Source organism: Trachurus japonicus, chromosome 22, assembly GCF_045865225.1.
Source record: "Trachurus japonicus isolate A0001 chromosome 22, Traja_1.0".
Lineage (NCBI taxonomy): Eukaryota > Metazoa > Chordata > Actinopteri > Carangiformes > Carangidae > Trachurus > Trachurus japonicus.
Window position 1 is genome coordinate 2,389,274 of NC_140928.1, and position 15,208 is coordinate 2,404,481.

A 15,208-nucleotide genomic window follows, 5' to 3' on the forward strand; every position below is an offset into this window, starting at 1 on the left:
GCACACACAGCCCTGCATGCCGTTCTCTCTCCTCATTGGATAAAAACTGTAGGATACGATAAATGTTTTCTCCTGGGCTCAGAGCAGAGCAGAGTGACTGACAGACCCGTGTTTCAGACCAAACACTCTATAGAAGTGATTGCTGTCGGAAGATATAACTATTTAAGACTTATATTAACACAAATATATCACTTACTTCTGCTTTAAGTCGAGGTCACCGTACTGAGTTTATCTGCTTGAAAAGTTCAGAATTTAAAAAGTAATAAAAATAATTAGTGACAGTTTTGAAGGAACAAGAAGAGGAAACTTGTGTCATCTTGTTTCCTCCATCTTGTTTCCTCCGTGGCTCTTTGATCTTCATCAGTTAAATCACTTTGTTGCAACGTTTCATTAAAGTTTTATTTCTTTTTCGGCGACCTGAAGCTGTTTTGTTTTAAATCTCCTGGTCACCTGCAGATCCACGACGTCCGGTTTTATTTCTTAGAGAAGAACTTCCTGAAGCTGAAGCCTGAAGTCCTGCCAGTCTTGTCTTTGTTGGCGCCGTCCTCTGGGGGCGGGGTCGTCACCGTGGGGACGTCGTGCTGGTCGTCAGGGGCGACGGGAGGAGGAGGAGGAGAGGAGGAAGGAGGCTGGAGGAGGTTTCCATGTGAACCTGCAACACAACAAACAAACAGTTGATCAGATGAGTTCCTCCTCTCGTCAATCACACTGTTCCTTTAATGTCATAAAAGTTTTTACTTTTACTACAATAGTCTTATATGCACGTCAAATACAGTAATATATATAATATTGATCGTTTTGGAAGCTCGTTTGGCCGGCACATTTTGTTTAAGTTAATGAAACCGAGATACTTTTAATACTGTGTGCTTAAATTAAACAGAAATAAAATGATAGGCTGTGTGTGTGTGGGCCAACGTGTTCATAAAATATGAAATGTCATACTGTTGTGGAAACGTTGGCCCACACTGTCAGATAGCCTACATTTTCAACAAAAACTTTTATGACGCTGGAAGTGTATGGGTAGTGTTAGCCTGCCTCCACCTAAAGTCGCTAATTAGCTTAGCTCAAACACTGGAAGTGTATTACCCATACACTTCCAGTGTTTGAGCTAAGCTAATTAGTGTTAGCCTGCCTCCACCTAAAGTCATCAGAGAAACTCTTAAACTCTAAAGGGAAACCGGCGGGCCGATCTTGGTCTCAGAGCTGACAAAACTCTCCGGTAAGGCATCTTGAGCGGTCAAATGCCGCTAACGGGACGAGATCGGTCAAAACGGAGGGTTCAAGCAAAGACGCTTTATTTTGGTTCAAGCTAGCTACATCAAGGGTAGGTTAGCTTCCTGTTTCAAAGTAAAAGCACAAATTCTATCATCATGGTTTCTGTATGTAAAGGGCAACAGGTGTTTTATTTTGCGTAAGTAACCAGAAGTGCGTTGGTCACAACAGCTAGCTTGAGTAGCGCCAAATTCGTCCAAACAAACTTGTAAACAGCTGGTATTTAGACAAATTAACCACACACTGCTGATCTAAACGGCTACTTTCTCACCTAAACATGTTTGAAATGTGGATAAAGTGATATATTTACAGAGTTTAGAGCTAAAATGAAATCAGCTTCTGACTGCTGGTTTCGGCTCGGGTAGGAGGCAGGCTAACACTACCTATACACTTCCAGCGTTTGAGCTAAGCTAATTAGCAACTTTAGGTGGAGGCAGGCTAACACTACCCATACACTTCCAGTGTTTGAGCTAAGCTAATTACGGGCGATACGGCTCTATCTCCATGGTTACTGCACGCACAGTCGAAAGGATGGTGTCTATCTGCTGGTCATGGACTCGGGAGTGAGGCAAGACACGTAAAAAAAAATGTTGGCGTATCCCTTTAAAAGCATTTTATTTAATTATAGGCTATTAAAATGGTGCAGTTTTACAGTCGACCACTAGGAGGCATTAAGGGGTCTGACTGTGCTGCTGCTGCGTCTCCTCCTCCTCACCGTGGCTCTGCCCCCCCTCCCCCCCGGCCGGGTAGCGGTGCTTGTTGTAGTAGGTGTGGGGGGGTTTGGGAGGGGGGGGTTGGCTGTCGCTGGACCATTGTCTCTCCAGGCTCTCATGTCTCCGGTCCGAGTCCAGAGTCCCGGACGGAGACGACGGAGACGAGTCGTCAGGAGCCTCGGCCAACTTCTCCAGACTGAGGTTGACAGACGACGCTCTCCTGGAGGAGACGAGGACGAGGACAACATCAGGACAAACATCTGGAGTCATGTCATTCATGTCTTCATCTCATCTATTATCATTGACATATAAGTGAAATATGGGAAATATTCTATGTTATAACCTAGAGATGTCACTCACCATTACTTGTTTTCACAATTTAAAGGGATAGTTCAACATTTTGGCAAATTGGCCCATTGCCATAATCCCTATAGTCATAGCAGTAGGTTCATTACCTTTAATTGTAGGTGTAAGCTATTTTCAGTACGGCGGAGCGCAGCAGCTGGCTGCTCAGAGCTACGCTATGGAGGCTAACGGAATTTCTTGGTTTCCCTCATTAAACTCATCAAATTCAACATCCCAAAACTCCACAGCGCTTTTGTAGACAAGTTGTGACCTGCACAACCACCACGCTATGAGATAATGACGGAACGATACGAAACGGAGCCGTTTTCGAGGTAAATACAGGGTAAATACGGAGACTGCTTGCTGAAAAACTGTCCCTGAACGCAACGCGCATCAGCGGTTTTGTATGAATTTACCTCGAAAACGGCTCCGTTTCGTATCGTTCCGTCATTATCTCATAGCGTGGTGGTTGTGCAGGTCACAACTTGTCTACAAAAGCGCTGTGGAGTTTTGGGATTTTGTATTTGATGAGTTTAATGAGGGAAACCAAGAAATTCCCTTAGCCTCCATAGCGTAGCTCTGAGCAGCCAGCTGCTGCGCTCCGCTGTACTAAAAATAGCTTACACCTACAATTAAAGGTAACGAACCTACTGCTATGACTATAGCAATTATGGCAATGGGCCAATTTGCCAAAATGTTGAACTATCCCTTTAAAGGAACATTGTGTAGGAATTCCTCCCATCTAGCGTTGCGGTTGTATATCTCAAGCAACTCAGTCGTATTTTTCATGCTGCATTCACGTGAAATTGGGCAGATGGCAGACGGACGACAGCCGCTGCACGTAACGGCATAAACAAGCCTCTATGTAAACAAGTGGTCCGTCAGCACGAGGCAAAACAATACACGTGACAATATGTTGTCATGGCGATGTGGTATTGTTTTACCGGCTTTCTCTGGACTTCTGTGACTAGAATGACATCTGGTTTGTTAGCGACGGCCGTCTGCCCGACTGCAGGTGAATGCAGCATCAGTGTAACGCTCCATTCCTCCTCACTGCGTTACCGCGGTGACTGTTCACAGACGTTTCCGTGGTTTCCTACCGTCACGCTGCCACTGAACGTAAAAACATGGAGACACCACATGGCAGCAGCACCGAGCTTACCCGCTCCACGGAGATATGAATGATATGAACGGCTCATTCAGAGCTGAAAGGAACACTTCACTTTGTTGATGGGGGGGATTAGCTACTGGTTAATGAAAAACAGACTTTTGAATGAAATAATTGATTTTCATGAATAGATAACAGGAGAAGTTACACAATGTCCCTTTAATGCCACAATGAGTTCATCCTAAAGGTTCCTAAACACTGCCACTTTCCAAAAGAGGTGATGTTGGAGCCGTATCAGAGCTGAAATAAAGGTACATGCACTATCCATCTATCTATCCATCCATCTTCTGTCTGTCTGTCTGTCCTTCCATCTATCTATCATTACATGTTGTGTGTGTGTGTGTGTGTGTGTGTGTGTGTGTGTGTGTGTGTGTGTGTGTGTGTACTCACCCTGAGTCCTCAGAGTCGCTGCTCTCAGACTCTGGACCGTTCTGCAGCTTCTTCATCCAGAGCTGCTGCAGCTCTCTGCTGGACGCCGCAAACAGGAACTGACTGCCGTCCTGCAGACTGACACACACACACACACACACACACACACACACACGGTTAGAGTAAATACTGCAACACTAATGAGAACACATCACCCAACATGTTTAATAAAACCATGAACATGTCTTAATTACATGAGTTTGAAGGTGTTCTCCTTCTTCCTGTAGAAGGAGTTCTCTCTGCAGACGGTTCCCTCCATGTTGATGGGAGGCCACCTGGAGGTTCTCTGTGGAAGTGCAACACACAAACAAACAACCTGTTTACATCATTATATATTTATTATGGTCTGTTAATATTAGTTGGGATGTTTTTACGGTTCCAGGATAATTATCATCCCGATATCAGCAAATGATGACGTCATTCTGATGTCATAACGAACAGCCCCGACAAGATATAGTTTATATATTTGTCAGCCCTGCGCTCTCTCTCCTACATGAGACCTGGACGGCTGCAGTGAACGCTGCGTTCAATGGCCTCGGTATAAAGCTGCGTTCACACCGGACCTTTTATTGTTGTTGCTGCCGACAAGTCAATCCAAACGAACGACTGAACGTTTAATCGCTCAGCCGAAAAATCGCTGGGGCTCCGATTTTTCGCTCTGTTGCTCGAGATGAGAAATCTCAAGTCAGAAAACAACTCGTCAACTTGGTCATAATTTTGGTGACTTGATATCAACGTCTTCTCCAAAGTGTTTTACCCATTACCCAGCGTGTTACACATGAACCATAGAAATATGAACATAAAGAGGTCGGAACAACGACTTTTAGTTTGACAACTTATACCAAGTGTTTGAAAGGCTTGATAATAGAAGATCTTCATTTAAAGAGTCAAAACTGTTTTTGGTTTGTTTATAGTATTGATGTCATGATATTTTAGGTCCTCACTAGTCGTTCTTATCTCCAGGTATGTTATCAGTTATCATCAGTTATCGGTATCTGTATCTGTATTGGCCTCTGGAGGCAGAAATTTATCGGTCATCGGTATCGGTATCAAAATAAAGGTTTTCAGTTTGAAGTCCAACCTGTGCAGCAGCAGCTCGGTCTGTGAACAGACTCAGAGTTTCTCCCTCCAGAACAGCAAACACCTCCTCCCAGTGCTCCTGAGCCTGCAGCAACAACAACAACAACAACAACACAATCACAGTTAATATTAACTCATTGAGTGCCGCGCTCCTTTCCAAAGTTTTAGTCAAGTGTACCGGCAAATTAGACCATATTTGACTTTTTATTTTAGAGCCATAGTGTATTCTATATTATTGCCACCAACACATACTGTAGCTCATTTGAAAGGTTTAACTTTATCCTTCAAATGGCCACAAACCGTTTGTTTCTACGTGCCTCCGTTCCTGAGAAAAGTCAAGCTAAACATGGCTGGGTTTCACCAAAATCCCTCCTTTTTTTCTAGAAAAGGAGATAGAGCGTCTTTTATGAAAGGTGCGCTGTTTGTGCCTGTCGCTCTTCTCACACTCGCATTTCTGGATCAAAGGGCTCGTATAAGATAAATATACACAACAATTGTTGTTCTATTCACAAAACCACCATCGGGGGCGGGGGGGGCGCCACTAAACAGCAATAACACAGACGCACCGTGCCGTGTCACAGCCTCTCGCCGCGGAACGTGAGGCTCTGCCGGCCACAGCGGCTCGCGAACACCGGTCCCGCCGGTGGTCGCGGTCCGTCTGTGGTACGGGTCGGTGGTGCCGGTCTGCTTTGGTCCAGAGACCATCAGATTTTACCGCGGGAGGACTTTGGGGAGGACACGGTGTTGCTCCAGATGAAGACCGGGCGGGACAGTGGGCTGAGAGCTTCCTGGTTCAGCTCCCAGCTGCTGCAGCCTCGCGGGTGAGAGCGGAGCAGCTGCGGCGCAGCTGCGCTGCATCTGCATGCACAACTCCGTTTGCAGAAGCTGAGTTATGATAAAAACTTCCAGTTCATGAGCTGTCATGTGACTTTGATCGTCATCTATTTCAGTTCTCCTCGTCGTAGAGTCCCCAAATTTACATATAATGTGTATTAAAGTGTCTATTTTCATAATTTAAAAAAAAAGCAAAAAACGAAAAATTTCGTTTTTGGCACTCAACGCATGGGAACGAAAAACGAGAAATTACGTGGTTGGCACTCAATGAGTTAATATTAAGAATAAAAACAGACTAAAAACTCTTCTGGATGTTTTTATCAGTGTTGTTGTTTGTTTTCCTCCTATCACAGCTGTTTGATTGGTTGATCCCAACAGGAAGTGTCTCACCTTGGTTCCTGCTTGTTTCAGTTTGATCTCCAGAGAACCCTCCATCCTGATTGGCTGCTGCTCGGCCGTCACCTGGCAACGCAACAACACAGACATTTCCTTTAATTATTAAAGTTCATTCTTGTCTATCCACAAGTTTCCGAACGTCATCTACGGTATGGTCAAACCCGGAAGCCAGTTTTGCCGGTTTGGTGGAATTGTACGTTTCCGTTTCCATGGTTTTCAGTCGTTGTCATAGTTGCGGTAAATGCATGGATCTAGTATTAACGCTGGCTTTTAACATGGATGTCAGTCTGTGTGATATCCTCTGTTAAAAGCTGCTGTGATGATTCATGCGTTTTACAGATTTTCATTGAAAAAAATAAAAATAAAAAATCCATGCATTTACCGCGACTACCGAAACCATGGAAACGTAAACATAAAATTCCACCGGAAGAGCAAAACCAGCAAAACAGGCTACGTTGTTGACGTTCGGAAAAAGATGGATAAAAGTTGACAAAGACAGAAACAATAAAATAATTAATAGTTGAATAAAACTTCTCCATGTGTCTGATATTGATTTGGTTTTGATTGATTGATTGATTGATTGATTGATTGATTGATTGATTGATTGATTGATGATGACCTCAGCTGTGGGCGGTTCCTCTGCTTCGTCGTCCCGCTGCTCCGTTGTTGCAGGAGGCTGGGGGTCGTCAGGGGAGTCGATTTCCTGCGCTGTGATTGGCCGAGCAGCCTGCAGCTCAGTGGGCGGAGCCACCGAGTCAGAAACATCCAGACTGTCGTCGTCGTTGTCGTCGTTGTCGATCCGTTGTCTGAGCGACGGCGTCGGCGTCTCACGGAGCGTTCGCCTCTGAGCGACGGGCGGAGGAAGAGGAGGAGGAGGAGGAGGTTCGGTCGGAGCTACGAGGCTTCTGATTGGTGGTGGGGAGGAGGAGGGTCGGGGGGAGGAGTCAGGCTTCTCTGATTGGCTCAGAGGCTCAGACCGACGTCCAATCAGCTGCTCCGTGGAGGAGGAGAATCGAGGTTTAGGAGCCAGAGGAGGTTTGGACCCGATGAGACGACGCTCCTGCTCCGGAGAATCTTCAGAGGAGGAGGAAGAGGAGGAAGAGGAGGAGGAGGGGGGAGGTTTGGAAGAGGGGGAGGAAGAGGTAGAAGGAGGAGGTGACTGAGGAGGTTCTGGAGAGGAGGCGTGGGCGTCGGAGCGTCTGATTGGACGTCTCCAAGTCGCCACAGGAGCTGCTGCTGCTGCTTCTTCAGCCTTTCTACTGGAGCTCAGTCTCCTCCGGGGTTCAGGTCTTAGTTCTGGTTTTGTTTCTAGTTCTGGTTCTGGGTAGACAGACGGAATCGGACTGAGACTGAGACCGCCCGTCTTCCTGCCGCTGCTGCTGAGTCGGCGGACGACGTCTCTAGAGGAGGAGGAGGAGGAGGAAGAGGAAGAGGAGGAGACCTGCAGAGTCCTTGGTTCTGGTGGTTTACTCCTCAGGGACGAGACTCTGGCTGGAGGTCTCCTCTCCTCACGGTCCTTGTCCTCTCCGTCTCCATGGAGACCCAGTCTCTTCTCCCTCTGGGGGAAACAAACAAAGACATTTTACATCAAGACGAGATGAAGTCACGTCCAACGCGTCCACAAACCGTCCTCCATCGACCACCGTAAACACTCCAACAGCAGCTCAACCCCAGAGACAACTCCACATCTTTCCAAGAGTATTTGTCTTCTTTTTTTGTCAAAATGTCTCATTTCTAGTCAAAACTAACCTCTTTCCACTTAAAATAAGACTCATCACCTAAAAATTAACTTGTTTTTAGATCATTTCACTTTCAAACAACAAATTTTCAAATGAAATAAGTAGAAAAATCTGCCAGTGAAAGCAAGTTTTTTGTGCTTGTAATAAGAAAGAAAAACTTATCAGATTTTTCTACTTATTTCAAGTAAAAATATGCCTGAAAGAAGTAAAAAGTGTCTAAAACAAGCTCCTTTTTAATGTGATTTTAGGTATAATGAGATTTGTTTTGACTATAAATGACATTTTGACTAGAAATAAGACAAATATTCTTGGTGAGATTTTGAATTTTTGCAGTGAGGCGTCTTAATTAACCAGTTTGTTTCTATGTTTATTATTAAAAGTCTGATTTAAAGATGTTTAGTCTGTGGCTCTAACTCATCTATGAAATCATCTCTGACTTGCTTAGAAATAACAACATTTTTATCACATAACAACGCAAACAGAGGTGGAGGAGTCAAACAGAGCTAGAATGGTGGGAAAACGCACTTTTCAAATGATTACCAGGCATACGACTGCAACTCAAGCTTTTAACTATCTCAAAACCATTTATTTTCCATTGGTCAACCATTTTCCACGTTTTCCAGGACACATGGGAACTCCGTTTTATTTCATTTAGAGCAAATCTTCTGCTCAGCAAAGATGAAGCTCCTTCTCCGCTAGTTCTGTTATAATTTCATTTCATTTATTTGTAATGGGAAGCTGCATATTCATGAACATACAAAAATAACTTGTTGTAAACACACTAGATTGAGCCCAAAACCTAATTTCCATCCGTAGTCCCATGGAGACAAAAACACAGTACAAATACATGACATCACACAGATTCAGCTTTTATCTGATCATTTACTGGATTTCCCGACCTGTGTTTTCTTCTTCTGCAGGGCGATGAAGCGCTCGTTCTGGGCCTGGATCATGGCCTCCAGGTCCTCCTGCCTCTTCAGCAGCTCCATCACGTCAGACACAGAGTCCTGCAGGACAAAACACACCTCACTCTATCTACTTGCTTTCTGAATATTCATCCTCATCATATGGATATGGATGTAGAAAAAGATATTAATCAGGAAAAGAAGTATTATAAACTTCTTTTAAGACATTATATAACTGTTCTTTATAAAAGAATAAGGGCTTTAACTATGATCATCATAGGCAACTTCCACCCACTTTTTGGGACCAATAATATTGGACCCGCTCACTTTTACCGCCTTTAATTCAGCTCATCAGTCTGTTTACTTTATTATTGCGTTGATCTGGAGCATCGAGGTAAATAGAAGCTTCATTAAAAGGCAGAAATGGCATTTAAAAGTTTTCTTTGCTTCCAACGCCAATGTACAAAATATACAGTATATATATATATAAGTGTCCTGCTTTCAATTTAAAAAAAAGGAATGACAACGCTATCATTCATCTTCCGGAGATAGACACAAAAGAGTAAAACTATGGCAAGTGGATTTAACATTTAAAAGCTACGTTTGACTACCCGGTATTAACATTGTAGATTTCTGACTAGTCATAATTACATTTTGAGTAGTTGGATTTTTGTAATTCAATGTTGCTTCGTCAAAAAGAACATTTCAGATATCCACAACTACGTTCTTCCTAGGACAAATGACGTCACTTTAACCATTCATGTGTATGGGGTTTGTCATTACAGATATCTACAATTCAGTTGCAGATATCCACTATGTGAATTACAGATATCTGTAACTGAATTACCACTAGTACTAATTCCAGTTTGAGATATCTACAACGTTATTTTGCCTAGTTAAAACTTAATTTAAGATATCCGAAAAGGGACATGTAGATATCTTTAACTGAGGTGAATTAAAGATATCTTGAGCTGGAATTATGAATTAGTCAGAATCAATTTGTAGATATCTGGGATTAGTACTAGTCGTAATTCAGTTACAATATCCGTAATTCACATAGCGGATATCTGCAACTGAATTGTAGATAACTGTAATGACAAACCCCATACACATGAATGGTTAAAGTGACGTCATCTGTCCTAGGAAGAATGTAGTTGTGGATCTGAAATGTTCTATTTGACGGGGAAAAATGAATTACAGATATCTGCAACACATATCCAGTCTGCCTTTTAAACCTCCTTTAGAGGGTTAAACCACAGCAGCAGGTGTTAGTCAGAGAGCTGGACCTACCCCGTAGTCCTGAGCCGACAGCGTGTTCTCGTAGGAGCTGAGCCAGCGCTCGGCCTGCTCCAGCTCCCTCTGCAGCAGCAGCAGCTCCAGCTCCTCCTCGTACAGCAGCTTCGTCTCCTCCCACTGCTGCTCCACCTGCTGCTCCCGCTCCTCCAGCTCGCACAGACGCTCCTCCACCTGGGGGGAAGAGGCGGAAGGAGGTGAAGTACAGAGGCTTCGATCAGATCAAACAGCTGTAACCTCGGTCTGAGAAAAAACTCAAAATCTTTCCTTGAATATTTGTCTTATTTCTTGTCAAAATGTCTCGTTTCTAGTCAAAACTAATCTCTTTCCACTTAAAATAAGACTCATCACCTAAAAATGTACTTGTTTTTAGATAATTTTCACTTGTTTCAAACAAATTTTCACTTGAAATAAGTAGAAAAATCTGCCAGTGAAAGCAGGTTTTTTGTGCTTGAAAGAAAGAAAGAAAAACTTGCTCCACTATCAGATTTTTCTACTCATTTCAAGTAAAAATCTGCTTGAAAGAAGTAAAAAGTGTCTAAAAACAAGCTGCTTTTTAATGTGATGAGTCTTATTTTAAGTAGAATGAGATTAGTTTTGACTAGAAATAAGACAAATATTCTTGGTAAGATGTTGAGTTTTTTGTTTTTGCAGTGTGGCTCCTCCGTCACCTCCTGGGACATGAAGTTCCCTCCTCCCTCCATCAGCCTCCTTCCTTCCTCCTTCACGGCCTTGGACTTCCCCCCGAGCTGCCGGTCGATCTGGACTCGGTATTCCTCGTGCTTCCTGACCAGCTGCTCCAGGTCGGCTCCCTCCACGCTCAGCGCCTCACCGCCTCGCACCAGGGACAGCATCTCCTTCAGCCACGCCCTGCAGCACACAGCCGTACTTTCAGTTATTGTCCCTCTATTAAATACAACAGAAGACCACGTGTTGGAGCTTTACACCGCTGACTTGTATCATCAGAACAGACATGTGCTGTGATTTTCAGCCTCCTATATGAAATGTAGCATTTACCCTTTACAGGAGAGGGAGGGGGGGGAAAGACAATAGCCTAACTGGCAACTGAGAATATTACTGTCACATACTGTCTCTCCTCTATTAAAGGAGCTGCATTTAAAGGACAATTCCGGGCGAATTCAACTCAGGGATGTATTTTCATATCATTTTAGGTCTAAAAGAATGAATCTGAAGATTTTCAGTTTAATCGCTCCTGTTTTGCGGTAGTTGCGTATGTCCGCGCATCGCCACGGCAGCAATGAATGGGAGTGGATGTAAGTTCCGCTGTTCAGGCTGTTTCCAGCCCTCAAAGCCGCAATTTTTTTCCACAGACAGCATCAGATGGAGACTCAAACATGCACCGAGAAGTTTATTTACTTCAAGCAAGCCGACATGTTTGTAAAAGTCGATCTAATTCAAAGTCTCCCGGAGTCTCGCGCGAGACCCAGTTGCCGTGCTCGGTGTGTTCAGGTGCAGTGGGAAAAGCTACCGTTTGTGTCATAAACACAGGAATATCAACTCTTTACTTGCTTCAAGTAAAAAAAACTTCTCGGCGCATCTTTGAGTAGCCACCTGACGCTGTCTGTGGAAAAAAATGTACACTTCAAGCAAGTAAAGAGTTGATATTCCTGTGTTTATGACACAAGCGGTAGCTCCTACTGCACCTGAACACACCAGCACTGCAACTTCGGGCTCGCGCGAGACTCCGGGAGACTTTGAATTAGATCTAGTTTTACAAACATGTCGGCTTGCTTGAAGTAAATAAACTTCTCGGTGCATGTTTGAGTCTCCATCTGATGCTGTCTGTGGAAAAAAAATGCGGCTTTGAGGGCTGGAAACAGCCTAAACAGCAGAACTTACATCCACTCCCATTCATTGCTGCCGTGGCGATGCACGGACAGACGCAGCTACCGCAAAACAGGAGCAATTAAACTGAAAATCTTCAGATTCATTCTTTTAGACCTAAAATGATATGAAAATACATCCCTGAGTTGAATTCGCCCGGAATTGTCCTTTAAGACTGTGGCCAAAACTGTTATTATAAAGGAAGGTGAGTCTGGTGCGCAGAGTTTATATCCACTAGTCTCTGTTTACAAAGTGAACATCTAGTCTGTCCTTACAAAATTAAGTTAGTGAAGTGGCTGTGTGGAGCAGAGCTGCTGTCAGATGAGACAGTGGCTACGTTTACATGTAGAGCTTAATCGAGCTATGCTCAAAATTCGATTTTGGCGTCTAGTCGGGCTTCTGTCCTTGTCTCAATTTACATGCAACTGAGAAAATCGAATAACTGACGGGCTCTACTGAAAATCGAATTCCAATCGCATAATCTGGGTGTCTTAATCGGAGTTGGAGAACTCCGATTTCAGTCGGACTAAGGCGTTTACATGCACTTCAGTTGTCCAGTTATAGTCGGATTAAGGCAATAATTGGTTTTTTTCAGGTGTCACGTAAACGTACTGAGTGACGTTGTGCCACCGTCTGATCCTCCGTCACTCACGCAGCGAGGACGGGACAAAGCCTCTTGGACACAGATGTGTTCATTGTTTGTTTTTCCCCTCTTTTTTCAAAACGTAGGAACCCTGCACACAGGTGAACTCAGACTGGACCTGATGCAACATCGTCCATAAAAACACTCAACATGATTCTCCTAACTCGCGCCGTTTAAAAACTCAAAATCTTTCCAAGAATATTTGTCTTATTTCTTGTCAAAATGTCTAATTTCTAGTCAAAACTAAACTCTTTCCACTTAAAATAAGACTCATCACCTAAAAATTAAAGCAGAAGTAAGTGATATTTTTGTGTTAATATAAGTCTTAAATAGTTGTATCTTCCGACAGCAATCACTTCTATAGAGTGTTTGGTCTGAAACACGGGTCTGTCAGTCACTCTGCTCTGCTCTAAGCCGAGGAGAAAACTTTCCTTGTATCCTACAACCTTTATCTAATGAGGAGAGAGAACGGCATGCAGGGCTGTGTGTGCAGCCAAGGGACGCCGTGAATGTGGCGACGTAGGGACGAGGACTGTTATGGTGCGTTCAAGGCAACTCGTAACTCGTGTTTTTCCGACCTGTGAAGAGGTACCAGTTCGATCTGGTACGAGTTCACAGGTCAGAAGTTACGAGTGGCCGTTATAGTGACTTTCACAGGTAAAACAGGTCGGAGAAACACGAGTGGGTTGCCTGAAACACTACAAAGTCGTAAGTTGTGACCTGAAGCTGTAATTTACGGTTTCAAAAGCCTGCCTGGAACGCAGCATTAGCCAAAACCACCGGATCGCTTACTTCTGCTTTAACTTGTTTTTAGGTCATTTTCACTTGTTTTAAACTAATTTTCACTTGAAATAAGTAGAAAAATCTGCCAGTGAAAGCAAGTTTTTTGTGTTTGTAATAAGAAAGAAAAACTTGCTCTACTCTATTTATTTCAAGTGAAAATATACTTGAAAGAAGTAAAAAGTGTCTAAAAACAAGCTGCTTTTTATGTGATTTTACGTATAATGAGATTTGTTTTGACTAGAAATGACATTTTGACTAGAAGAAATAAGACAAATATTCTTGGTAAGATTTTGAGTTTTTGCAGTGTGGCTCTGTCACCTTGCGTGTCATTGCATTTCTGTTTTTTCTGTTGGTGTTCACTCTTAACTATGGTTGAGCCCTTCAAAATAAAAGCACAGTGGATGCAGAGGAACCTACATGAGCTCGGTCCAGTGGGCCAGGTATCTGTGCACCTCCTCGGCCTGTCCGAGGCGGCGGCCGCGCTGCGAGGCCTTGTCCCGGACGCTGGTCCAGCTGAGCTCCAGCTCCTGCAGCCGCCGGTCCACCGAGGACTGGGACTGGGGCTGGCGCCGGCTCAGAGCCCGGCCCTCCTCCCCGCTCCGCACCACCTCCTCAGAGATCAGAGCCAGGTCCCTCTGACAGACACACACACAGACGATGTTATTTCAGGTCAAAACAAATCTCATTCTACCTAAAATAAGACTCATCACATTAAAAAGCAGCTTGTTTTTAGACACTTTTTCCTTCTTTCAAGCAGATTTTTACTTGAAATAAGTAGAAAAATCTGATAGTGGAGCAAGTTTTTCTTTCTTATTACAAACACAAAAAACTTCCTTTCACTGGCAGATTTTTCTACTGATTTCAAGTGAAAATGTGTTTGAAACAAGTGAAAATGATCTAAAAACAAGTTAATTTTTAGGTGATGAGTCTTATTTTAAGTGGAAAGAGATTAGTTTTGACTAGAAATGAGACATTTTGACAAGAAATAAGACAAATATTCTTGGAAAGATGTAGAGTTTTTGCAGTGTGGTTGGTTTCCTACCTCCAGAGCCTGGTGCTGCCGCAGCAGAGTCTGGATGGACTGCAGGTCCTGGACCTGGTCCTCCGAGTCCAGCACCGCCTCCTTCTCAGCCATCCAGCCCTTCAGCTCGTCCATGTCGTGGTTGAACTGGTGGATCTCCCTCGCCGCCTGCAGACTCTGTCCACACAGAGACCAGACAGGAAAACCATCAGCACCTCCGTCCTCCTCACAAACTATTTTACCATAAGTATATTCTATTGGTTCAGAATCCAAACCAATCAACTTATCGAGGGACGTAAACAAACTTCTGGCGCTATTTTTAGATTCCTGACATTTCCATCGCCGTTTTTGACATCTTGGACACATAATGAGCTCTGGACATTTGGATTGCAGTGGAGTTATTTAATTTTTTTCGGAACAATTTCTCATGTCGGGGCTTCAATACAAGAGGGACATTACAGACGAGCAGCATGGAGGTATTTGGATGTTTTTTGGTGTGTCTTTTTGGACGAAGAAAAGTGAGCTCCGTTCTCAACCGTCATATGGACATGCACTGCTACGCCGAGACCCCCTGTAACTCAGAGAAGCCACGGAGGACTCTGAAACTTCTCCCAGCCCTTAGTCCACATGAGGGGGAGGAGATCATGAATGAAATTTGAATTTTGGGTGAACTATCCTTTTAAGTCAGAAAAAATATTACTCAGAAAAACAGATCTTTTTTTAAATTGAATTTAATTGAATG

General features: G+C 43.7%; 1 protein-coding gene across 1 annotated transcript in view; it reads right to left on the reverse strand.

The window, feature by feature from the left end:
• Positions 1–473: 473 nt before the first annotated feature.
• sptbn5 (spectrin, beta, non-erythrocytic 5) overlaps positions 474–15,208 on the reverse strand; it is a 95,271-nt gene continuing 80,536 nt past the window's right edge. Inside the window, exons 68-80 of the mRNA XM_085767980.1 lie at positions 14,488–14,643; positions 13,863–14,080; positions 10,846–11,044; positions 10,172–10,348; positions 8,876–8,983; positions 7,421–7,795; positions 6,857–7,342; positions 6,232–6,303; positions 5,009–5,092; positions 4,122–4,213; positions 3,889–4,005; positions 1,988–2,205; positions 474–652 (exon numbers count right to left, since the gene is read on the reverse strand). Coding sequence (XP_085624106.1) covers positions 474–652; positions 1,988–2,205; positions 3,889–4,005; positions 4,122–4,213; positions 5,009–5,092; positions 6,232–6,303; positions 6,857–7,342; positions 7,421–7,795; positions 8,876–8,983; positions 10,172–10,348; positions 10,846–11,044; positions 13,863–14,080; positions 14,488–14,643 — 2,481 coding nt within the window. The remainder of the gene's footprint in view (positions 653–1,987; positions 2,206–3,888; positions 4,006–4,121; positions 4,214–5,008; positions 5,093–6,231; positions 6,304–6,856; positions 7,343–7,420; positions 7,796–8,875; positions 8,984–10,171; positions 10,349–10,845; positions 11,045–13,862; positions 14,081–14,487; positions 14,644–15,208) is intronic.